The sequence below is a fragment of the Budorcas taxicolor genome, chromosome 6 (genome assembly GCF_023091745.1).
Source record: "Budorcas taxicolor isolate Tak-1 chromosome 6, Takin1.1, whole genome shotgun sequence".
In the NCBI taxonomy this organism is placed as follows: Eukaryota; Metazoa; Chordata; class Mammalia; order Artiodactyla; family Bovidae; genus Budorcas; species Budorcas taxicolor.
Window position 1 is genome coordinate 40,753,105 of NC_068915.1, and position 26,276 is coordinate 40,779,380.

The window sequence follows — 26,276 nt, forward strand, 5'->3', positions numbered from 1 at the left end:
ATGCCAACTGCAGCTGCAGTATTTTATGCTAATTCCCTCAGGAAGGGGCATGTCATGATAAAAAGAAACTGATAAGAGTCAAATTTTTTGCTTTGAAATTTCAAAAATCATGTTCAATGGATTAGTCATTATTTGGAAGATTTGGAAGAATAAACCATAACTCAAAGTCAAGGTCCAGATCTGAGTGCAAAGAGACAGTGTCTTTTGATTTGTATTTCGCTTGTGACTGTTTCTTAATTAGATGTATTCAGTCAACAACATTTTAAAGAAAGTATCAAAGGTATTATTGGCTTGATGTAATTACTTCAAAGAAACTCTGTTCCTTTTTGTACAAATTACAGACCAACTGATCATCTCCAATCATACTTGCCTTTCCCTCCTTCCATACGGGTCTCAGGGCAATGTCACAGAACTAATAAGGATCTGGCTACCTCTGATCCCAGCAGGGTGCAAAACCAGAAGAAATGGACACATGGCCTGTCTAGACAAAACTCAAAGGCAGTTTCACTAGATTTCCATGATCTCCACAGCGTGGAACCCAACAGGTGGATTCCTCTTACTTTAGTTGGAAAGAGAAGAATATTTCCTGGGTTCTTGGGAGAAGAAAAGAATTAGCTCCAAATGAGAACCCCGAAGGAGAGATATGCACTTGCTCTCCATAAGGATGGCGACTGAAGGACTGAGGACCAGAAAGGTGAAAGTGCATCTCAGCAGAAGGCAGCACAGGCAGACGACAACAGAGGGCTAGTTGCCCCACTCCTCCTAGCATCACTGCCCTTCCACAGTGATGGAATAAATTCCTCCTTTAATCCAAGGAGAAGAGTAAATTTCTTCTACTGACAGAAAGAAAACCTGCAAAAGAAATTAAATTCAACTTTGAATTGAAAAGGGAGTTACATGAACTTATTCTAAAATCAGCAATTTATTATCAGTTAACTTTCCTTTTATATTTTGCATTGATTTTCCAACATCTAATGGTATGTTCTACATACAGTGTGTACTTGGTAGGTATCCATTTACTTTTTTCTATATTTGTACAACTTTCTTACACTCCAGGCAAAGAGGCTAAAATATCATGAGCTAGGTGTTGCCAAGGCTGCCACTGAAGATGCTAGGAGTGAAGAAAGGGGCAGGTGATACAGTAAATCTTCAGGAAGCTAGAAAAGAGAGATGATAAGGTGAAAATAGCTAAGAAATAGGATTTTCTTTTCTTTTTTCTTAAAAAATTACTTAAATATGCTTTGGGCTAGATATTGGGGCTAGGAAAGTGATGGAAATAATTTCAGTCTGGTGGAGACTATAGGAAAATACAATATAACGAATTTTAAAAGTTAAGATAGACTTGTATGCAAGTTTTGCAGAACATTAGATAAATTAGATATGCATAGAATTCATTCGTTCAGTGCATTTATTTAAAGAGTTATTTCCTGAGGCACCATTGTAACGCCCTAGAAATGGAGAAGCAGAATGAAAAAAGGCACCGTGTGGTCCTGAAGAAACTGAGTCTAGTGAAAATGCTTCTGGGGCGGCAATTAAGAGAACAAGCTTGGTGTCTCAGGGGTGGGGAAAGATTACACTTCCTGCAGTGTTCAAACAGTGTCAACTGTAGAGTCAGATATTACCTGACCAAAAGGTTAAGGCCATGGGTTGACCAAAAAAAGAGGACGTTAGAAAGGTACACAACAGACACGGCTGAAAGGGTTTGGTTTCTATGACACCAAATGCTTTTGTCGCAGTTGCCAGGGGACACGCATTTTCCTGCAGTATTCATTTTATAGAAATAATATGGGGGTACACAAACACACTTATTTTAAAATTAAAGTATGGCTGTATCATGTGCTAAGTCGCTTCAGTCGCGTCCAACTCTGTGACCCTATGGAGGCCACCAGGCTCCTCTATCTGAGGTTCTTCAGGCAAGAATACTGGAGTGGGTTGCCATTTCCCACTCCAGGGGATCGTCGGGACCCAGGGATTGAACCCGCGCCTCCTACGACTCCTGCACTACAGTTGACTGCAACAGCATCAGTTCAGTTCAGTTCAGTTCAGTCGCTCAGTCGTGTCAGACTCTTTGCGACCCCATGAATTGCAGCACGCCAGGCCTGCCTGTCCATCACCAACTCCTGGAGTTCACTCAAACTCACGTCCATCGTGTTGGTGATGCCATCCAGCCATCTCACTCTCTGTCCTCCCCTTCTCCTCCTGCCCCCAATTCCTCCCAGCATCAGAGTCTTCATATGAATTAGTAAAATATAACGGGAAAGGAAATTCCACAGCTCGGCTGGCAGATGGCTCTGGCCTTAGCCGTAGAAAACACTGGGGCGAAAGTTCAGGGTCTTCAGCTATTAGAGGATTTAGGGCAATAATACACGGAGACCATTGAGCTAAGTGTGCCGGAAAAACGTACGAGTTAAATACATAGACTAGGGTAAGGCTGCGGCGCAGGTAGTACAAGGAACCTGTATTCTCCTTTGTTCCTTGACTCGATCATTCCGAAAATACTCTGCTCCTGGTACCCCTTTGTTACTGGAGACTGAGCGCCAAGTTCGCGAGCTGCACTTTCAATACTGGGCGCCTCGTTGCCAGGGCAACCATTCCTGACCCGCACAACTCTGCGACCTCCATGCTATTGGCTTGAGGACGCAGGGTGCGTGTGACGTCACTGCGCGGCGCCGCAAGATCCGGGAACTCTGCGAAACCTGCTTTTCCCGGTCCCCAGCGGCCGGCGACGGGACCGGCGGCTAGTGGCCCAGCGGGTGCTGGTTTGTTGGTGTGCAGATCGCGGTGGGAAAGAGGAGCGGTAGGAATGGGTCCCTAGAGCGGTGAGCTGCACACGTGCGGGGATCCGCTGTGCCACTCTCATTCTCTCGGCGAAGGCGGCTTCCTGTCTGATCAGTTGCTATGGCCACGGGACCGCGTTGCTAAGGAGCTTGGAGATGCTGAGCGCCATGAGCGCGCCCTTCCTGGTCTGGCTTTGGTTGAGAGTTGCCTTATTTGAAACTGGCGCCGTTAGCCACTCTTATCTGACTTTCTTTAAAAAAGAAAAAAAAAAAGCAAAACACAACTCTTTTTTTCTCCATGTTTTCCTCTCCATGTCTTCATTTTCTAACTTTGACAACATCCCGGCCCTGGACTGGTCTTAGGTATTGGGAAATGTGTGATGTTGGAGGCGAAGAGGCTAGGGAAATGGAAAGGAAATATGAAGACCCTTAATATTGGCTCTTTGGGTTTTCTTTACGGTGAAAAGGGTTGGGATAGGTGAATACTGGGCTGTGTCGCTATTCTTTGAAATTTGAAGGAGCTTTAGAGATGGAGTTCACCTTCTTTTGTGGGGCTCCTGTTAACACTTTTGGGACCTTCCAAACACCAGATGAGAGAGTAGGAAAAAAAGTGACTTCTGTCTCTGGGAATTTAGCAGTTAGTTTAGTGCAGTGGTCTCAGAGGCAAGTGTGGGAAGAATAGGTATGTGGAAAAAGAAATAAGATATATTGAGCTGTCCAAAACAATCAAAGAAAAGTACTCTTTCCTAGCACAGACCCAGATGCCTGTAACCCCTTGTAGATGACCCGCAGCATCTAAGGAAACCTAAGGTGAAAAATGAGGGGTCCACAGTGGGGCCTTGCTTAATTTGCTTGCTCTCTTGATATTGTGACATAGTTTAGGTGTTGGGGTTAAGTGGATTAATAGATTCTAGTGTTTATTTAGAATCTTCATATTGTTTTGTAAAAGATTGAATGGTATCCTTTGTAATATTTATAACACAAAAGAGTTACTTTTTCACTTCTTCCCACCATTAACCGCCCTCACATGTTATTTAATGAAAAAGCTAGTGTAAGATGAATTAACCTTTTTTCCCTTTTACAAACAATTCATGCTCTGGGTTTGTTGGTGATGGTGTGCTCCCAGGTGGATATTATTTTTTAAAAATTGAGTGCACTTCATTTGTCTGTAAGGTAAAGGGTGATACTTTTAACAGTAACTGAAAAACTATTTTGGAAAGCAGTTCTAACATAGGTGTTTTGGAAGTGGACAGGGAAATGTTTGCATCATTGTGTGTGTGTATGTTTTGGTATTGTTGCTGAAAATTGCATAATTGTATCACATAAAAACTGTCCTGTATACTTAAAACCTTTGGAAGCTCAATATTCTAACATGTTTTTCAAATGAAGAGTTTCAGTAGTTTTTTGAACTTATTCAAAATCTAATGTAGCACTTTCCAGTTAGTACCTTATAGAAACAGCTGTTTGACATAAAGGAACATAGAAATTGTGTCATTCCAACTTGTTGAATAATCACTGAATGGCAGTATTAGGTTGCACTTTAAATAGGTCATAATTAAAGTCTGTGTTAGCTTAGGATAGGATCTAACAAATTTAATGAGCTAATAATTACTGTATTTTTAGAAAATGCCTTGGGGATGAATGTGAAGTGTGATATTGGGAAGTAACTCATCTGCTGGTAGCAGGCTGAGAAAATTAGGTCAGCATATCAAATTAAGGAAATCGAAATTTAAAATTACTCTGTTACAGAAATAATCTTACATTTAGTTTATCTTGGCAGGGTACTTTGATCTGGTCACATTGTATTTAAAATATTTGGAGGCTGAATGTTATTACATGGAACTTTGCCCTCCTTGTAAAGATTTCTAATTTGTCAAGTCAATTAAAATAATCTCATGTTATTACTCGTTTAAGAAGCCATCAATGTTTATATTGAAGAAGAGAGAACTAAAGAGTTGTGATTTGTGTCCCCAGATATTTGAAAAGCTGTCATTTACACGTAGAAGACTACATCTATGTGGCCTTAAGAGAAGATCTTATAGAAAAATGACTATATTAAAGACTTAAAGTGGGAAGTACTCTAATAGAAGAATATTTGGAGCGTCATGTAAATGGGGGAATGGAGTAATCAAGGAGAAATAAGGAAGCGAGGCAGAAATCCAAGTGCTGTGGAAACGTGCATTTGAGAAACTGATGATCAGGAAAGCCTGCGTGGAACTTGGGTTTGGAGCTAGACCTAGAAATACCAGCAGGCAGTTGAGTGTATAAGTCTGGGTGTGTGGTGGAAGATTCTTTGAAATAATTTGATTTGGCAGGAAAACAAGGGCTACGAATTAGAGACCGCCTGTTAGCAAAGAGGGAATTATGGGAGAGGGAGAAGTGAACCATCATTCACTGGGTAAGCTTGACATATCTTCTTTAACCTTCAGTAATAGCTTTGATAGGATTAGTATCTCCCCCATTTTCAGAGCTCAAGAAATCAAGGCTTAGGAAGATTAAACAATCTCCTTCGGTTCATAAACCTGTGATTATTAAAGAGGAGAGGCAGTCCCAAATCTGAGCCCAGAGCTCCTTCTACTTCATCATGTCACATTGATCATATCTGTAGGGTTGAGTGTGGGAAATGGAAGAAAAGGAGACAGTAGAGATCCTGCATTTTTCAGCCTGAGAGATCAGAAAACTGGTGGTACTTTGAACGGACAGGCGGTTTATAACTTCAGTGTGAAAACCTCAGTTTGGGTGATGTTAAGTTTAAGGGGTCCGTTTAGTAGGCGAGTTCATTACGTCACTGGAAATGTAGCACTTGATATGCAGATGTGAACACTGGGACTCTGGAAATACAGAGGCCAGAGAAAGTGGAGACAGTACAGGACGTGCCAACCACTTTCCCCAGAAATCTACTCTATATTTTCTGTATATGGCCAGAGGATTACAACTGAGTTTCTAAAAGTGTATTTGGACTGTTTGAATGGAAAAATGCATATTTTTATATACTTTGCTTACAGATTTAAAAAAAAAATTTCATTGGCGTGACAGATGCTTTTTATTTATTTATTTTTTAAATTTTTTATTTTATTTTTAATTTTAAAATCTTTAATTCTTACATGTGTTCCCAAACATGAACCCCCCTTCCACCTCCCTCCCCATAACATCTCTGTGGGTCATCCCTTTTAATTTACTGTTATTGGTATTATTAAAGTTGATAATTTTCATATTTTCTTACTGCCTTTTTAGGCATTTTGCTCCATACCATACATTTTCTGTGGCGCTTTTACTGTATTTCCTACTCTGTTATGTTTGGTCTTTACACTGTTAATGAATCCTTCTCCCCAGAAACAATGTTGAAATCAAGTTTCATGTAACTGCAGGAATAAAGGAGAAGCAATGCAGAAATCAGAGTGCCATAGGGGTGTACAGATGAGAAACAGACTTACAGGTACAGAATGTTGCTTTTTAAATGAAGAGGTATATTTTGTTAATGACACACTGTTTTGTACGGATGAATGCAGGGTGAGCTTTCACTTCTTTTTTGTTGATGTTCTGTTTTTTTCAGATAACTGTGATCAAAGGACATCATCAAGTGCACAAGTAAAACATGGGACTAGAGTTCAACAAAGCAAATCTTCATCATCAACCAGTTCTCCAGAATCTGCAAGAAAACTTCATCCTCGACCAAGTGATAAACTTAACCCTAAAACAATTAACCCGGTAGGTACAAAAGAGATTCCTGACTTAGTAGGTTTTCCAAAGTATTAGACTTTTATATACTGTTGAGCCATTCTGAATGGTATTCCGTTTCTTTTATTAGTTTTAAACTAGTTGTGAAGGAAGGCATATGGTAATCATGATGAAGAATGGAGGTAATACTGAGTGTGGGAATGAGAAGGTGTAAACTAGAAATCAGTTGGCTTTGGTATGTCCTATCACATTCATGGATGAGTACTGTAGAGTATAAAATAAATTGCATATTAGCTTTATTTCTTTTAAAATTTACTGTGATTATTGTCCTTCCCAATATCAATGAATAACCTTCTAATTCCATTGCCTAGAATGAATTACATGCTTTCATAGTTGCATAAAGACCTCTGACCATTTCTTTATGACCCGCAAATTAGTTCCACCAGAATTCTGCTTTCTTTTGCTTTCTCAAAGCAGATTAATCACATTTAACAAACATAAGGTTTATATACATAAAAGTAGATAACTGTAAGTTTCTAGGTCAGTTTATCCACAAAGTAAACACACTTGTGCTCCAACACCAGACGGTGTTTGGTCGAGCCTTACATAGATGATGATGGTTTCAGCCTTTAAAGGGGATTATGAGAGTGGCTGAGATATAGACTTTGATGGCAGATAGAATACAGTAGATACTTAAGCAAGGATACAATGAACTATCCAATGGCAAGAGGAGATTGTCTGACTTTATAAAAGAAAAATGGAAAATAGTTTAAGTTTCTGTGTCCCTTTGCTTCTTTCTGTCATTTGCAGCGTCAAGAAATTTTAGGTTCTTTGACCATCCTGACTGTACATATTTGAATGGAGGACAAGTAGGACGTATGTGATATGCAGGAATCTACTTTGCCTGTACACCTTTTCTCCATTTAGCCTTCACTTTGAAAGGTCACAGTGGAGGAGGGGTGGAAAGATATATTATCTTTATTGTATTTGTTTATAATGTTTAGATTTAAAAATGCTTATCTATAGTATGCTTATTTTATATGTGGTTTCAGCTACCTCCAAGCCTTTGAAACAAAGGTTAAAGGAAATACAAAATGTGGAGAGGATTGATCATTTTTCTGAGTAGAATGATTCAAGCTTGGTGGGCTTGAAAGTCAGGGTGTCTGTTTGCCTTTGACCTCAGCAGGATTGAAATTGGTTAGGTATCACTAAGTGGAGATGATAGTAATAATTATTATATTCTTGTCTTTTTTTTTTTTTTAAATTTTAGTTTGGTGAACAGTCACGAGCCCCTTCTGCCTTTGCAGCTATTTACTCTAAGGGAGGTATTCCTTGCAGGTAAGAGCAATACAAGTTATAACTGACTATATTATTCAAAATAATTGAGTAAAATCAATACAGTTTTCATTTTAACTGTATTGAAAGTTTTATTTACTAGGAAGGTTGAAATAAAGGTGAATTATTTATTCATAGTTTGTCTTTTGGATTGATATAGATCCTGGGACACTGTTGAAAAAAATAATTTTAATTCCAAAAGAGAATTATTGATAAATCTATAGTAAACCACCAGATAATTGAAGAAGTTGACTAAAACAGTTTCTAAAACAGTTTAAGCATTCATAGGCTTGGGAAAATTTCAGATAAATAATCCCTTTTGTCTGAACTGGAAGTTGACAATTCAGTGAAGTTGTTTTGTTATTTTAAAATTATATTTCAGAAATCAGATATTTCAAATTTTATTTGAACTTATATTTCTTAATGAGTAGTATAGCTGTTTGTTTTTCTTTTGATGTAATTTTTGTATTCTTTCTGGGTAGACATCAAGCTATTTTAAAGAAAGCAATGCAGGTTACTAATAGAGGGCTATGCTTTTAAGAGTTCACTACTGAGAAACATTAATTTCTTCTAAGTATATCCAGTTTTAACCTGTTGTAGATGATAGAACATTTTATTTTCATTGTGGAAAGAATAATCATAGCATTCTTTTTGGTGTTTGAAATGTAAAGAAATGTAGTTTTTAATGATATTTTCAGATTTGGAGGGCTAGGAGTGAAAAGTAAGCTCAGGAGGCATTTTTAAATTTATTATTGTTACTGTTTTGTATTTACATTCTGAACTGAAACTGTTTTAAAGGTCTTATACCTTCTCCCCACTCTGAGAATTTATTATTGCTAAAAATGTGAAAACAGGGCTGCCTAGGCTTCTTGGGATTATGAAAATAACACTTTCATGTTCTTTAGAAGATGCCATGGATGGAGGAGCCTGGTGGGCCACAGTCCATGGGGTTGCTAAGAGTCAGACATGACTGAGCAACTTCACTTTCACTTTTCACTTTCATGCACTGGAGAAGGAAATGGCAACCCGCTCCAGTGTTCTTGCCTGGAGAATCCCAGGGATGGGGGAGCCTCATGGGCTGCCGTCTATGGGGGTTGCAGAGTTGGACACGACTGAAGCGACTTAGCAGCAGCAGCAGCAGCAGAAGATGCCAAGTTGAGAACATTACAAAAGGAGTGTGAAATAACAGTTGAGTGTAATGAATAAATTCTCTGTCATGAGTGTGGTGATGTTTCCATGGATGGATTCATACATCAAAACTTACCAAATTTTACACTGTATTAACAGTGTCCATTTTTATTTCAAGTTCTGCTTCAAATAAAGGCTGTTAAAATATTTTTTTTTTTTTCAAAAAAAGCAGCAACAGCAGAGACTTTAATTCAGGGAGCTACCACTTTTTCACCCTGCATGGGCCATTGCATATTCCTGGCCTCAGTGTTCTTCTCTTTAACGGAAATAAAACCTGGCTTTCATTTAGATTATTTCTGTTTAGGTTAAATGATATATGGGCTTCCCATGTGTCGTTAGTTGTAAAGAACTCACTTGCTAGTCCAGGTGTAAGAGACACCAGTTCAATCTCTGGGCCAGGCCCCTGGAGGAGGGCTTGGCAACCTACTCCAGTATTCTTTTTTTTTTTAAATTAATTATTTTAATTGGAGGCTAATTACTTTACAGTATTGTGGTAGTTTTTGCCATACACTGATATGAATCGGCCACGGGTGTACATGTGTCCCCCCGTCCTGAACCCCCTGCCACCTCCCTCCCCATCCCATCCCTCTGGGTCATCCCAGTGCACCGGCTTTGAGTGCCGTTTCATGCGTCAAACTTGGACTGGTCATCTATTTCACATATGGTAATATACATGTTTCAGTGCTATTCTCTCAAATCATCCCACCCTCTCTTTCTCCCAGAGTCCAAAAGTCTGTTCTTTATATCTGTGTCTCTTTTGCTGTGTTGTATATAGGGTCATCATTATCATCTTTCTAAATTCCATTATGTATCGTTAATATACTGTATTGCTATTTTCCTTTCTGACTTACTTCACTTTGTATAATAGGCTCCAGTTTCATCTACCTCATTAGAACTGACTCAAATGCATTCTTTTTAATAGCTGAGTAATATTCCACTGTGTATATGTACCACAACTTTCTTATCCATTTGTCTGCTAATGGACATCTAGGTTGTGTCCATGTCTTGGCTGTTGTAAACAGTGCTGCAGTGAACATTCACTCCAGTATTCTTGCCTGGAGAAGCCCATGGATGGAGGAACCTGGCAGGCTACAGTTCCTAGGGTCACAGAGTTGGAAACAACTGAAGTGACTTAGCATGCACAAAATACATACCTGAAAATTAATATTGCGTATAAAAAAATTATTTCTAATTATCACATTTGTTTGCTTATTTTGTGATAGGTTTGCTATTGGTTTGTCTATGGATTAACTATTATAGTTATGACAAATGTAACATTTGCATTAAGATGCAAATAGCACTCCAAAACTGTAGGCTTAACAAATGTGGAGATGTGTAGTTTAGTCATCAAACAATTTCGTTAAAAGGGTAGGAATTTGTAGGATTGTAAATATGCAATTACTGCTCTATAAGGTGCCTTTGTAATATCTTTTAAAGTCATGAGGTTCCTGCGTGTTACAAGATACTTCTAATATGGTTATGGTGGAGAAAGAATATGTATATCCTGATTAATCACTGTTTAGTATATAAGTCTCTTGTTCTTATCACGTTCACTGACTTTTGTATTTTAGGTTGGTCCATGGTTCAGTAAAACACAGGTTACAGTGGGAATGTCCTCCTGAAAAGCTTCCGTTCGATCCTCTTCTTATTACTTTAGCTGAGGTAAATACTCAGTCTTTCCTGAGTGTTTATTTTTTCTAATTGCATTAAATGTTATTTTGTAACTCATCAGTAAATCTCATTCTTTACTTTTGAAATAAAAGCCAAAGAACAGATATTAAAACACCACACTTCCTTAGGAACTAATTATGAATGGTGTATGTTTCTTAGAAACTGATTAATCAGCTTTATAAACATGAAATTAATCTGCACAGGGATTTGTAGATAAGTAGATAAAATATTCATACTTAATTTAAAGTGCTTGGAATCATATTGAACTAGTCAAATCAGGAGGATATCATCATTTAAACTCATACTAGAATCAGTGAACAGTGACTGTTTGGTCTTTCCTTATAGAACCTTTCACCTATATTAAGTCACCTTTAATATGATATGTTTCTTAGGGAACTGATATCAACTACCTAAACATTCTTTTGGGTAATTTTCAGGGTTTTTGCCTTCTTGCACATTTTAAGTAAAATATCATAGAGATGATTTTTGTAGAGGATTTCAGAAAAACTTCTCATATATTCCTTTATATTGACATTTGTGTCAGGAACAAAGTTGGCAGAGTATTAGCCTGAAGTGAGTCAGAGATATCTTTTGTGAATGTTATTTATAAATGTATAGAATTAGAGACAGAATTTGAGAAATGAATTAACCAGTTGTACTTAACCTTAACTCGTCTTCTTTAAGACTTCAGGATCATTTTTGTTCTTGTTGCTGTTAAGAAGCAAGTCCTTACAGTAGAGCCTTGATGGTATTAATCTGAATTGGCAGTGCCTCTGGGATAAGTCATAGAGTAGTCAGGAATCCAAAAGATATGACAATGAAAAATTTCAGATTATTTTTTGCTTCACTCAAAGAAACATTTGCTTTTCCTGTAAAACTTGTGGGATGGGCCAGATGTCAGCAAAGCTGAAAAAGTAGACAGTTGTGCTGATTGAGATATCTTAATTGTAGTGAATGCTTAGAATTTCTAATTCCTCCTTTAGTTTTCCAAGTTTATTTACTCTTTTAAATGGACACATTAGTTACTACTGGGGCTTCCCAGGTGTGCTAGTGGTAAAGAACGTGCCTGCAAATGCTAGAGATGTAACAGATGTGGGTTCAATCCCTGGGTTGGGAAGATCCCTTGGAGAAGGAAATGGCAACCCACTCCAGTATTCTTGTCTGGTAAATCCCATGGACAGAGGAGCCTGGCGGGCTACAGTCCATAGTGTCACAGAGTCAGACATGACTGAAGCGGCTTAACACACAGGCATCAATTACTTCTGAAGACTACCAGGTTATCTTAGGTCTTAGCTTTTCTTAATTTGTACCTCAGCCTGCAGAATGTATTTTGGTGTAAGAAATAGTGTATTTTTATGGATAGCCTATTTTGAAATTAAATTTTAATCAGTCTCTTTTAAACTTTGTGTTACAAACTAAAGATGTTTGTATTTCATTAGTTCTTTTTTGAGTTTTAAACTTTTTATATATGGTAGCACACAATTTTTTAGATGAATCAAAACTATAGTGATACCTTTGAAAACATACTGTAGCTAATCATAAGATGGGGGCAGTGCTTTGACTTGAGGAATCCTCAAAGGAACTCTGAGTTTAGTTTAGATCTCATAGAATCAATCTTTTAAACATCTGTTTTTCCAAACACGGCTGTTTTTATTTCTGTCCTGCATAAACTTTTCTGTTTCCCCTCTCCTCATTTAATAATGGCGAAGCAGTGACAACCACTACTACTGAATCCATTTCCCCTTGACCTAAGGCTCCTCAGCTCTAAAATGAACAGGATAGGGCTGCTCCCAAGACCGTGCAACCTGTGCTCTGTGGAGCCAGTGTGCTTGGCAGCGTAGTTTTCAAAAGCATGACGGCATGTAGGAAAAGAAGTGTTTCATCACCATTTTGGAGCAGGTAGTTTTGTTTGGGGATTTTTTTTTTTTTTTTCCTATATGGCATGCAGGCATGCAGGTTTAATTTGCTAATCAAGGATCAAACATTTGTCCCTTACAGTGGAAGCATGGAGTCCAGTTTTCCCCCATATTTTTGTTTGACTTTCTGATGTTAAAAATGGCATTTGAAATCTTACAATGCATTTTAAACATAGTATAAGATTTGTCTTCTAAGTATCTTAGTATTTAAATGTGAAGGAGATATAATATTTTAGAGACTCATTAAACAAGTTGCAAAGTCATCTTTAAGGTAGGGAGTCCAACAATTTTGCAGTTATAAAGTGGGATTTACTAGCATAGATTTTAGACTAATTTGTTGTGATTTCTGGCAGTGTTTGGGAGTGTAAACAACATGTTTTTGGTATCATAGTAAGTTTTTTTATTCTCTTTCTTTTTATTTACCTTTCCTCTCTTTCATGCTCCTTCCTCTTATTTTCTTTTTTTTTTCATTTATTTTTCCTTGCTTCTCCTTTGCTTTTCCCTGTTCCTTTTATTTTTTTTCGTATTACTTTTTTTCCTTTCCTTCTTGGTTAAAGATCCTTTTTGTCTCATGCATATCCCATGTTCCACAATTTCTTAGTTTAATTGAAATTGTAATGATTGAAATTATATTTCACAAATAGGAAAATAATACTAAAACTTGATTTCACTTACATGAGTAATGAGTAGTAAATCTGTTTTTTGTTTGTTTGTTTTGGCAGGGTCTGAGAGAGACTAAACATCCATATACCTTTGTGTCAAAGGAGGGTTTTAGAGAATTACTTTTGGTCACAGGCGCTCTTGAGAAAGCTGTGCCTTTGCTTCCTAGACTGATTCCTGTGCTGAAGGCAGCTCTGGTATGTCCTTGATTCCTTTAGACTTTCTGCAGTACATTTAGAATATTTTACATCTTTTTTTTCTTTCAAATATTATGCAAATTTGTTCTTTACCTGTGATTTCAATGTGTGTGCAGAATTCGGCCACTGTTTTTCAGGGCCAGATGATTCCTTACTGGAAGATACCTTTAGAAGATGTACTGAAGGTAAAGAGGGACATCTTGAGTAGTTAGAGAAAATAATGAACCTGAAGTCAGTCTTTCTGTAGGCTACAATGTATTTTATTTAATGTTTCAGTCAACCCAAATTTATTTTTTGCTTCTAGATGTCCTGTATTAAAGATTATTTTTTTAAATCCTGGGTTTGGTTGGTCATTTTCTAATATTGAATGTTCACTTTTTCTCCACCTGCTTACCCTTTCTCCTTATCCATCCTTCCTTTTCCCCTTTCCCTCCCTGTCTGTGTACCATGAACCACCCAACCCTCCCCAGGTCCATGTGGATGATGAAGTGTTTGAAAGAGGATTGAATGCTCTGGTACAGTTAAGTGTCGTCGTTGGTCCTTCTCTAAACGACCATCTGAAACATCTGCTTACCAGTGTAAGTGCTGGAAAGATTGGAGAGGGCTTGTGTGTACGTATCGTTTTTTGATGTAATGGCTTCAAACTAATCATTAAAATGATTCAAAACCTTGAAAAAAACCTCATCATCGTAACCAAAAAGTATAGACATTAGACCTAGTTGTTCTTAAACATTTTTACTAATGGGCAATATAGTCTCTTCAGGTTTTTGTTTTGTTTTGTTTTTTTAACGGAAAGCATCTGCATGAGCAAATGTAGAGTTGTGATAAAAGTAAACAGAATTGAATGGGCAAAAATTAATGAACAGTGTGAGGTCTTCATAGCTATGTGGATCATCTATGAATTCTAAGCAGAGCTTGTAAGTGTTCTTGTGGAATTGGATGTTGCCAGAGCTATGTTATTCATCTTTTTTCTTTGTTTTACATTGTAATTTTTTAGTGAGTCTCTAGAATTCACGTTTGGAGAAGGCAATGGCTTCCCCACTCCAGTACTCTTGCCTGGGAAATCCCATGGACAGAGGAGCCTCGTAGGCTACAGTCCATGGGGTCGCGAAGAGTCGGACACAACTGAGCGACTTCACTTGCACTTTTCACGTTCATACATTGGAGAAGGAAACGGCAACCCACTCCAGTGTTCTTGCCTGAAGAGTCCTAGGGACAGAGGAGCCTGGTGGGCTTCCGTCTATGGGGTCGCACAGAGTCAGACATGACTGATGCGACTTAGCAGCAGCAGCAGCAGGATTCAGGTTGAGACATTTTCCTGTTATGAGTTTAACCCTGTCACAGCCTAAATTGGGATACTCTGCAGTTCAGGAGGCCCCCAGGACCACCCTTAGGTTTGCTGAAATGACTCATGGAACTCAGAGAAGCTGGTACTCAGTGTTGCAGTTTATTGCAGTGAAAGGATACAGGCTGAAATTGCCCAAGGGAGGAGCTGCGTAGAGCAGGGCCAGAAGAGACTGGGTGTGGAGCTTCTGGTTGTCTCTCTGGTGGAGCTGGGGGGCCAGCGCTTGTGGCTTCCGGCAGTGGTGCGTTGCAACACGCACGGAGCATTGCCAGGGTGGGAAGCTCACTGGGGCCTGGGTGTCCAGGGTTCTCATTAGACGTTTGTCACATGACATCACAGTCTGCCTGCCTCGTTGACCTTGGTCTCCAGCCTCTAGAAGTTGAGCTGGTACCTGGTGCCTGGAGGCCCTGACTGTAAATCACATTGTTAGCACTGACTGTCTGGTGTGGCCCAAGGCCCCAGGTAAACAAAGTCACTCTTACCTGGCAGGACCTTCCAAGAGTATAGAGGTTTCCATCCAGGAGCGCAAGGACCAAACCTGTATATGTGTATCTCCCCTCTTGAGCCTCCCCCCTCTCCTGCCATCCCGCTGCTCCAGGTCGTCACAGAGCTCCAGGCTGGGCTCCCTGTGTAACATAGCAACTTCCCACTATCTATTTTGCACATGACTGTGTGCATATGTCAGTGCTACTTTGTCAGTTTGTCCCATCCTCACTTCCCCTGCTTGTGCACAAGTCCGTTCTCTACTAGGTTCATCAGAGCCATTTTTCTAGATTCCATATATATGCATTAATATACAATATATATTTTTTTCTGACTTACTTGACAATGTATAGCAGGCTCTGGGTTCATCCACCTCACTACAGCTGACTCAAATTCATTCCTTCTTATGGCTAAGTAGTATTCCATTTATATATGCACGACATCTTCTTTGTCCATTCGTCTGTTGATTGACATCTAGGTTGCTTCCGTGTCCTGGCTGTTGTAAATAGTGCTGCAATGAATGTTGGGGTGCAGGTGTTTTTTAGAATTGTGGTTTTCTCAGGTTATGTGCCCAGAAATGGGAATGCTGGGTCATATGGTAGATTTATTCCTGTTTTTTTAAGGAATCTCTGTACTGTTCTCCATAATGGCTATATCAGTTTACATTCCCACCAACAGTGCAGGAGGGTTCCCTTTTCTCTACATCCCCTCCAACATTTATTGTTTGTGAATTTTTTTGATGATGGTCATAAAAATCAATCAATTTTAGATTGCTTGGTTCAGACAATCAGCAGTTTAACATAAGTCTGCTGCTCTCTGCTCATCCATTTTGTGTCAGGTATTATTTGAGGCACAGGGAATATGATACTAAACAAAACCACACATGCCCCCTGCCCTTGTGGAGGTTGGTTTTGTTTTGGGGGAGAAATATGTAGCAAGGACATCTGCTGAGAGAACTGGCATGAGGTAAAGAGGAAGCGAAGTGCAAAGAAAAGGATCCTTCCCCTGACTGGAAGTGGAGCTTCCTAACAGCCCCCCAGCCCTGCCCACCATGGTGGAGGGAGGAGACTAATCTATGGTTAAACTCTCTTAACTGGTTTTAGAGGCGCAGTAGCGCTTATCTTCAGCCACTGACACACCTCCGCAGAGCTCTGCTTTTCCTAAGACAAGAACTCACTGAAAGGGCCTCCTCCCTTCCTGGGGTGGCAGCACTTTGGGGAGACCTAGCTACCCCACTGGCCTTCACACCCTCACAAGATTCCAAGGAGTAGAGGGCCCTGGAAACAGGATATGTAGGGGCTCATCCCTGGTCTGTAAGCCACACGTGGTGAGGACCACTGAGTTGCTAGCTGGTCCTCCTCCCTCCTCTCCCCACCTCACCCATTCAGCCAGAAAGGCTGCACTTTCATGTCTCACAGACGTCTACATTAGACATTTAATTGAAGAAAGGGCTCTTCTAGGAAAAAAATTTCAAAACCAGTTACTGAACGTACGTACAACTGATTTTCTTCAGATATGAAATAAGTCATATCCTTTGTGAGCTTCAACGCTGAGAGACTGTTCACTGACCCTAGGACAGTGATCCTCAAACTTGAAGGAAGAAATAAATACATCACCTGGGAATCTTGCTAGAAATGCAGCACCTGGACCTTTGTCCTGAGAGTCTGATAAAGTAATTTGTGGGGCTGAGAATCTGTACTTCAGTGGGTATATGTGATGAGATGGTGGTGGTTTGTGGATCTGCCTGTGGTCATCTGTCCAAGGGTAACATGATCTGAAGAAAACAAACCTAAGATCTGTAAGAGGCACTTTTCCTTGTTCATCCCCAGGACATTGATAAGCACTTTCTGTCCCCCTTTTAGAACTGCTTTTGTCACATTTTTTGTCTTTCTGGGAGTCTCTTCTGACCCTCCGTAACCTTCGATGACCTGGCTGAAAGAACCCGTTACTCAGTGCTCAGTGGTGGGAGTTGTCCTGGTCACTTTCAGACCTGGAAAGATGAAGAACCAGAAACCAGCTCTAGGACAGGGGCTTGCTAAGTGTTTGGTGATGAGGAATTCTTGCCTGGGTTCCATTTTTTTCCCCAGAAACTGGAGCCACAAGCAAGTCCTGCTCTGGCTGGAAGGTTCAGGTTTTTGGGTGAGTGCTGCAGACGTTCGGTGGGAGAACACAGCAAGGAGTTGTGTTGAGGGCCTGAACCGCACGGTTTCCCTCTTTGCTCCTGTTATTCTGACTCCTGTGCTTGCTCTCATCTCAGTCAGAGCTCCCCGCCTGTCCAAGCAAGGACCTTCAGGACGTAGCTGGGGGCTTTCGGTGATCTTGTGGGTTTCAGCCGGCTTCTTCTGCCTGTCACTGTTAGTGAATTATTCATGCAAATGCTCTGTTCTTCGTTGTCTCTTCCATTTTTGACTGTAGGAAACACATGTGCTTTAGAGGCTTAGCTTTCCATCATAGTCCTCCAGATGGTCTTACAAATTACAGAATGGGAAAGAGTGTAATTTCTTAGAAACCTTACTCTAGAATACTTACAGTATGGTAATTCTGGAGCAGATTCTGTAAGTTTGGTATTATATCAAATAATATAAATCCATCTTTTTAAACAGGTACAGTGACATCTATTCTATGCAAGTTTTTATAAGATATTTCCTAAAAGAAGCCTTGCAATCTAAAACAAAATAAGTGGTGTTTATATGCTTACTCTATAGTAAAGATTTAATGGTATTATTTCTAGTTAGCCTATTAGTGAATTTTTACTAATGTTTATGGTGAATAGTGTTATTTTTTTATATCATTTTATTCTTTTAATCTTATTTTCAAAGCTTTCTAAGAGATTAAGGGACAAGAAATTCAAAGAACCAATCACCACTGCGTTACAGAAGCTGGAGCAGCATGGCGGAAGTGTAAGTGAGCATTATTCCCCATAAACCATAGTTTCTAAAAATTATAGTCATATTATAAAATTGATCATATAACATGTTATCTCACTTCAGGCTCAAGTAACTGTGTGGAGTTAATATTATTATTCTCTTTTTAGAGCTCAGAGTTTCTGTCTTGCCTAGGTCACACAGTTTTTTTTTTTTTAATTAAAGTATAGTTGATTTACAATGTCATGTTTCAGGTACACAGAGCAGTGATTCAGCTATATATCCGTATATATATATATAAACTATTTTTCAGATGCTCTTCCCTTACAGCTTACTATGAAATGTAGTTCCCTGTGCTGTATATTAATAGTAGGTCACATCGTGTTTAAGCACAAGGATTCAGACCCAGGTTGTATAAATGTAGGGCCTGTGCACTTTTCACTGTTGACCGTGTGACACTCCTTTGTAGAACAGCCCTCCAGATTTTTTTTTGTTTAAAGTGTTTTGGACGTTTTTGCTTTTACCATTGGGAAGATCAAAAAAAAAAAAAGGACTAAGAGGAAGAAAGAGTAGGGATTTTTTTCCTTTTATTTGTCATCTTTTCTGTCTGAACAGCTTGAAGTCTGTCTGTAAGCAAAGGTAGAGATGAGATTCCCAGATGGCTGGGTTGTTCTGTCTGGAAGGTGCGTGTGCTTGCTTGAACCTGTGTACGCGCACACAGGGGAGTGATTTAGCCAACTAGTCTACTTGCAGGAAGGTACCAGGATGTGAGGGATTTCATTACTCTCTGTGTGTTGTCAAATAACTGGGTTGATTGAATTTTCGTCACTTGAAAGATGTATTCAAATATTCTAGTGTTGGAATTATTTCCATAATGCAGTGATTCAACCATGTTTTGGATGTTACATTTAATCAGAGTTGCATGGGATTAACATTGCAGAACTCAATTTCACTCTAGGTACTTGATTATAAAGAAAATTTACATGATCGATAGAATTTTAATATGGCAGATATTTTAGTTTAAGCATTGCCTAAATTACTTAATTTGACCAATTTCAGTGACTTTTTAAATTGATTTTTTTTTTTTTTTTTCATGATGAAGTTCTAGGGTGAAGTTTATAATGTGAAAGTCAATCCCTGGGCTACTAGATAATGGGTTTCTTTTTGTGTGAGTCGAGGCGGAGGGTTAATCTTCAGACACCTTGTTAAAATGCACAGAATCATACCCTAGTCAGTCCAGTATCCCTTCCCAGCACAGAAAGGAATTCTTATTGCTTATAAATGTGCTTGCTGTTCTGAGAATTAGAATGGGAAATAATTTGCCCCTTCCTCTGTGGAATGCAAATAAACAGATGCTAAATAATGATGGCAAGACTTTCAGTCTGAAACTCTACAGATGGTTTTCACACATCCTGTGGCCTGATATTGGGCCTGGGCAACTAGAAAAGGGCAGCCCAGCACCTTAGATTTCATGGGAGTATGTGTGGAAGAGGGGACAGTTTGTGAGTAAATACAGGTTAGAAATGGGCTTCCCAGGTGGCTCAGTGGTAAAGAATCCACCTGCCAATGCAGGAGACATAGGAGATGCAGGTTTGATCCCTGGGTCAGAAAGATCCTCTGGAAGAGGAAATGGCAACCCACTCCAGTATTCTTGCCTGGAAAATTCGATGGACAGAGGAGCCTGGTAGGCTACAGTCCATAGAGTCAAAAAGAGTTGGACATGATTGAGCATACACACAGGCACAGGTTAGAAATGGGGGAATGCAGAGGATGTAGGTGACCAATTCAAGGATCCCAGTGACAGCTAGCAGAGATGTTTTCTTATTGCCACTGAATCTTATCAGTTTTTAGTCATGTTAATACAGAATAAAAAGATTTTGAAGTTATAAAAACTATTAAGTGTTGGGTATTCCCTCTGACTTTTTCTGTTCTTTTTCCCTCCTTCTAATGTCTTACATAATATTTTGGTAATAATTAATGTAATAGAAAGTTTTGATCACATATCAAAGACTGTCCATGACAATTATTATTGTACTTGTCTTCAGTTCAGTCCATTCGCTCAGTCGTGTCCGACTCTTTGCGACCCCATGAACTGCAGCATGCCAGGCCTCCCTATCCATCACCAACTCCCGGAGTCTACTCAAACCCATGTCCATTGAGTCGGTGATGCCATCCAACCATCTCATCCTCTGTCGTCCTCTTCTCCTCCCGCCCTCAATCTTTCCCAGCATCAGGGTCTTTTCAAATGAGTCAACTCTTCGCATCAGGTGGCCAAAGTATTGGAGTTTAGGGACTTTATATTCCATCATGAAATTAATGATGTTCTTCCTTTTCTAAAAACTTCAGTGTTTGTATCTTTTAATATTGGAGATGGGTCTTTATGAGACAGTCTTTTCAGGATTATAGTTTCTTATTTCTTAGGGCTCGTGTGTATTAAAATAATCAGAGGACTCAACTTCTGGGGAAATAGAAATATTACTTACAGACAGCCATGACGATTTTTTCTTAGAACTCGTCAGTTTACTATATGCCTTAAATTGAAACTGGTTCATTCTTAGCCTGATTCAGTTTTCTTTTTAAATGATGTATATGTATGTCTTGAGAAAGTACCTTACAAGTACACATCCTGATCTTTATCAAGCAAGTAAGAACTTACTGCATGATAGGTACTCTGTTGAGTACATTTTAGACATTAGATTCATTTAATCTTTGCTACAGCCGTCAGAGGTGGATTTTGTTGTTATCCCTCTTTAAAGAGCTAGAAACTGAGGTATAGAAAAGTAATGAGCCCCAGGTTTGATAGGGAAGTGATTGGCTAGAGATCGATTAAAAAACTGGTAGTCTGGTTTCTAACTACTTTTCTAGTTAAATATTTTTAAACCACAGAAAGAGACAACCTATATTCTATTTAACTCAGGAAAAAGGTTCTATTTCTTTTTCCATCATTCTGCTCCCATGCTATTTGGTTTGCTTGTTTGGAGCTTTGAACATTATTTTAGGCACACTCCTATCAACATAGTACCTCTTAGGGGAACGCTGCATGATAACAAATGAGGCTAAAATTTTTTTCTGTTGACAGGGAAGCCTTATCATCATCAAATCTAAAATTCCGACATACTGCTCCATATGCTGTTGAAGAAAGGAGCCTGAATGACAGGTGTTAAACGCTGACCATGGGTGTCTGCAAAACCTGTTCAGAGTCACTTCAGTTTATTCTTTTGTAAATCACAGCCATCCTTCATTATTACTGGCCTTGGATGGGTATATACACAGGTCCACCGAATCATAGTACAAGCTATTCATCAAAAAGAAAGAATGGTTAATAATGGAAAAATATTAAAAATGTTCCATAATAGTACAATCTTGTGGGGTTAATTTTTTTCTTTTTTTTTGTGATTTGTGTGAACAGCAGTTATTGGGTTTACAGTGGATAGGTTTGTATGTATTTTCTGGTGCCTTTTGTATATAACATTTATACAGTCAGTTTGTACCTGTGTACTTACTTTTAGACATTCTGCCATTTCCTGGGTTTTATATTTATCAAGTCTATGGGAGTTTAAAATAGTGGACAAATATTTGTGAATTCACTGTTAATTGTATTGTTTGTAAGTATGTATTTTATAATATAGAGTGTTTGGAAAAAATTTCTTTCCAGAGTATTCTACTTTAAGAAAAAGATTTTTAATGTGTAAATTCTCTTTTAAGTATGGTTGTTTATTACAACTCATAAAAACTACCTAAATTTAGGTGTTAATTGTATTTAAGTACATATATGTTTATTTCATAGTCTGAAAATACTGGTATTCAGTACATGAAGATATTCAGAAATTAAAATCTTAAAACTCTTACATGTATTCAGTTATTTTGTTGTGCTTACTTATGTTTTATAATTGGCTTAGTTGAAAAAGCTATTCAAGTATTACTTATAAGTGTAGTTCTGAGTGTTGATGTAATAACAGCTGATTCTAGATCTTTCTACAGAGAAAGGAGTAGAGGGAGAGAAACAGAAAACAAGAAGACCCTCCACCTTCTGGGCAGGAGGAGAGCCTTAGGGCCCTGAGTAGCCACACCAAGTCCAAGGCTGACTGAGCCTTCTGAAGAGGTGGAGATTAGAGCAGCAGCTCCATCCCAGACGGAGCTTCCTTGGTGGCTCAGACAGTAAAGAATCCGCCTGCATTGTGGGAGACCCAGGTTCGATCCCTGGGTCGGGAGGATCCCCTGGAGAAGAGCATGACTACCCACTTCAGTGTTCTTGCCTGGAGAGTCCCGTGGACAGAGGAGCCTGGCAGGCAACAGTCTTGGGGTCACAAAGAGTTGGACACGACTGAGCATGTTCACAGTCTCACATTCTATCCCAGAAGGATGTTCACCCTTTCTTTATTCCATTCCTCAGATATGTGGATTGATCTCTTTGTGTAGATAATTCTCATTTCAGGTGCAGTCTCACAGATGTAATTTAAAATCTGAGTGACTTTTAAAGAGTGCTAACTGCAGAGATGCTCCTTCCGCCTCAGGTCTCCTGTCCTTCCTGGCCCCTGCCTCACCCCTTCTTCCCTCACGTCTACTCCCGTCACGTCCTCAGGCCCCATCAGTTCCCACGCCGGCCTGCCCACTGGCCTTGCTCTGGCTTTCTATCCTTGCACTTTAGCACCACCCAGAGACCAAGATCTCTACAGTTTAGAAATCCCATAAGAAAAACTGCATGTGTTTAGTCTAGCAATTATAAAATTTATTGAAATAAAGACCTATAACATAGACAGTAGAGTTATAAACATTTTATTTGCTTTTATTTTTTCGTTTTGAAATACAAAATGTGCACATTGAGTTTACACAAACACGCGATGGCCAAGTTCAGTGTACATGTATTGTACTACTCTTAATTTCTACACTGGTGATAGCAGGGCAGCTTTCAACATCCTATGTCTACACCAGAATAGATACCTGATTTATTGTTGCAGAGACAGTTGCAAATTTCCTCCTACTCTAGCCTCTTGGTCTTGGTGATATTTCTGCAAAACAAGGAAGGTGTGTGTATCTTTAGTAATACTGTGGCAGCTTTACGATTTTGGCTTAAGGTCATTAAAAATAATCTGAATAATTGGAGTTTTATGATGAGCTAAATCATAATACAATCCAGAAGAGTTGCTTAGCGTTTATATTCATTTTCTACTAAATTTGGGTATTCTAATGCTTAATATAATGGAATCAGTGGTGCTTTCAAAGTGAATTCTGCTCGCTGTTTGTATCTAGTAGGCATTGGGGTAGCCGAGATTTCTTTGTCCCTCAATGGCACATAATGTAAAGGTGCCAGGAGGGAGTCAGGATGGAATAGGCCTTGAATGCGGTTAAGAATGAACTTGCTAAGCATTGCCATGGAGTAGAGGACAGATGTCCTGACCCTTTTCATAAGCCTGTGGACATCCTTGCTTTGTTTCACACCTTCTTGGACTTCCACTTAGTGACAGAAAACAGTCAACCTATAGGATTGAACAAATCCAAAATTACATATATCATGTAGGCCTTGGCTATAATATGTATTATGAAAAACTGAGAAGTGCTTATTAAATAAGCTCTATTAGGCATATGCGGGCATCTGGGATAATTTGTTTTGCATTATAAAAAATGCCAGATAAATGAATGTCTTAACAGAAGGCAGCAAATCCAGAGAAACTGGGACTATGTGTGTGTGTGTTTTTCTTCCCCAATTATAGTAACCTTGTTTACTTAAAGTATAACTGGAATTACAGTATTCAAACATGGAAACTAATAGCTGGAAATTAAGTACAGATGCTACTATTTTAGAAAACCATTTAAAATCCTGGGGCTGAATACATAGAAGTGAGTAGCAAAAAACACTGATATTTTAAAATCACCAATAATGTGAAAGCTTCAATAATCACATGGGTAAAGAATGAATAAAACTATATGCCAGATTCTATTCCTTTTGAGTATTCACAGGGTATGAAATGACTTAGAACATCCCATGGACTCGGTGGCATTATGAAAAGGATGCAGATTTATAAATGGAAAACTGAAATCTTTTGGGGGTTGCTTTATATTAAAACAAAGCTTGTTTGCATAATGTGCCTCATTGTAAAGCTGAGCAATCTATGCTAAAAGTGGTAGCTCCAGCTTTGTGTGATAGAATCGTTCACGTTTGTCTGTTTGAGGATGTATTTAACAAGTTAAATCACATTTTCAAAGAGCTGCATGGAGCGCATGATGTTTTCATCCTGTAAGGGAGAAACAGTGGAATGAAATTCACTATATCTGTAAAGGAAAGTGCACTATTTTGCCTCTAAGGATCGCCAGCCCCCACCAACCTCCTGTGCCAAATGTTCAAATACTGTCTGCAAATGTAAATATGCGTCTATCCATTTTCCATGCTGATACTATGGAGAGCCCGTTTTATGTTTTGCTGAGTCCACCAAGCTTTAAAGACCTATTTAACTCTGACTTGGTGATAAGAGAGGATATTTCTCCAATTAGAATGCCAGTACGGAAACTGGAGAGGTAGCACAGAGCGTATACAAAGTGAGCAATGCAAACTGCCGTATCTGGTCATCAGAGGCCAAGTCACAGGGACTTGTACAAATGGAAAGAGACAGGGTTTGTGTGTGAGCTAAGAGTCAACTTCATGAAGATTGGAAGTTGGGATTTAGGAGGTGGGCTGGCAGTAATTATATCTGTCCTTCTGAGTCTCTTAGAGATAAATCTCTGTGACCTTTAGGAACATTTAAAAATGAATGGTCTCTCAATGCCAGGGAAAGGATTGTTTGGAAGAAACCATTGCCCAGTATCTGCAGTTTAGTATATTCCTCTGAAACTTAAGGGGACAGATGATGGGGTACTTGGAGATTGTGACCATTTATAGTAATGGAAAATGGTAGCAGAACTGATGACATCCACTGCTGGAGGCCAGGTAACAACACCGCCATTAGCAGGTTGATGTCACCAAGTTAATTCAGAGAGACCATGACATTGAAATATGAGTTGAAAAGCAAGCAGGCATCAGAAAAGGGAAAGTATATCAATTTGAAAATAATTAGAGTAAAACACCAGCAAACTTTTTGTCTCCAAAATTATTTTAAAAACTCTAATTGTTCTACCCACATACCAAGTCAAATAATTCTAGGTATGCTAAATCTGGTCTGCCACCAGATGGTGGAGAACCACGTGGACTTTTGCTCAGGGAGGATTTTCTGCTGTTTAATTTTGTGACTATTTTGTTGAGCCAAAGACATATCTTGTTCACATACACTGAAGCAATGGTGTTTATATTAGAAATTGGATATAAATTTGGTCAGTGATACGCTGCTGGCCATACTGGAATTCTAAATCTCTGGAGGATATGATAGACAAGATATATTCTAGTTCTGGGGAAAGAACAATTCAAATCTCACATATATTTTATCCTCAGTGATGAATATTCTAAAGGATTTGAAGAGCAAAAACACACTCTACAACCTTCACCTCTCCAGGGCTTCCCTCATAGCCTGCCTCAGGGTGTGTTGACTAATAGAATGTGTAAATTGGTGATTGTTTTCACAGTGGTAGGCTTGTTGCATGTCAGTTGTGTAGAAGTGATGACTTTAGGCATATGCTAAAGTCATCAGTTCGTGGTGACTAGCTGATAAGAAAGCAAAAGGGATAGTTCCTTCACTATCATTACTTACTTTTTGACAACTTTCGATGAATTCGTCTATGGTAACGACTCCATCTTTGTTTTTGTCCATTTTCTGTTAGGGGATTACAGAACAGAAAACTTGACTCAGACATACCCCTCAGACCTGAATTGAACAAGCTGAAGCAGATGAAAGCCCAGCTGCTTATTTTATGGGGAGGAACTGCTTCAAAACACAAACTAGTACTTTCTTGGTAATAAGATTCATATGAGGCTGACTGATTTTAGGCTGTTGCCTTTTTCATAGAATGTGGTGCAGACCTAGAGTCTCTCTGTTCTAGAAAAAGCCCACCCTCCAGCTACCGTAGAGTTCAGGCAACTTGACTTACAGAACCTTGATTTTCTCATCTGTAACATGGAGCTAATGACGATATAAATAACCTCATAGAGTCTTACGAGAAGTGAATGAAAACAAACACCCCAAAACATATGAGACATGGCAATTGCTTGCTTAACTTAGTGTTCTGTTGAGGTTTTG

At 39.0% G+C, this 26,276-nt stretch overlaps 2 protein-coding genes across 3 annotated transcripts in view; one reads left to right on the plus strand and one right to left on the minus strand.

Annotated features, from left to right (window-relative positions):
• Window positions 1-2,699: 2,699 nt before the first annotated feature.
• Window positions 2,700-21,466, plus strand: PACRGL (parkin coregulated like). 2 transcript variants are annotated; one of them, XM_052642101.1, is made up of 10 exons: window positions 2,700-2,797; window positions 6,146-6,213; window positions 6,331-6,485; window positions 7,726-7,793; window positions 10,550-10,640; window positions 13,288-13,422; window positions 13,560-13,607; window positions 13,893-14,033; window positions 18,070-18,150; window positions 21,194-21,466. In XM_052642101.1, the coding sequence occupies exons 2-10, from the start codon at window positions 6,162-6,164 to the stop codon at window positions 21,248-21,250; spliced, it is 828 nt and encodes a 275-aa protein (XP_052498061.1). In that variant the 5' UTR covers window positions 2,700-2,797; window positions 6,146-6,161; the 3' UTR covers window positions 21,251-21,466. The 2 variants fall into 2 exon arrangements, with proteins under 2 accessions (XP_052498061.1, XP_052498062.1); XM_052642102.1 differs by lacking the exons at window positions 2,700-2,797; window positions 13,560-13,607 and adding an exon at window positions 2,840-2,963 and having other exon boundaries at window positions 13,893-14,000.
• A 2,833-nt stretch (window positions 21,467-24,299) lies between these two features.
• KCNIP4 (potassium voltage-gated channel interacting protein 4) overlaps window positions 24,300-26,276 on the minus strand; it is a 136,959-nt gene continuing 134,982 nt past the window's right edge. Inside the window, exons 7-8 of the mRNA XM_052641987.1 lie at window positions 25,791-25,853; window positions 24,300-24,347 (exon numbers count right to left, since the gene is read on the minus strand). Coding sequence (XP_052497947.1) covers window positions 24,300-24,347; window positions 25,791-25,853 — 111 coding nt within the window. The remainder of the gene's footprint in view (window positions 24,348-25,790; window positions 25,854-26,276) is intronic.

Excerpts from the sequence above, each read along its gene's own strand:
- PACRGL (XM_052642101.1), top strand. The coding sequence starts at position 6,162 with ATGCAGAAATCAGAGTGCCATAGGGGTGTACAGATGAGAAACAGACTT. Across the intron at positions 6,214-6,330 it reads GATGAGAAACAGACTTACAG|ATAACTGTGATCAAAGGACA; the intron begins GTACAGAATGTT and ends TGTTTTTTTCAG. Across the intron at positions 14,034-18,069 it reads AGATTGGAGAGGGCTTGTGT|CTTTCTAAGAGATTAAGGGA; the intron begins GTACGTATCGTT and ends TTATTTTCAAAG.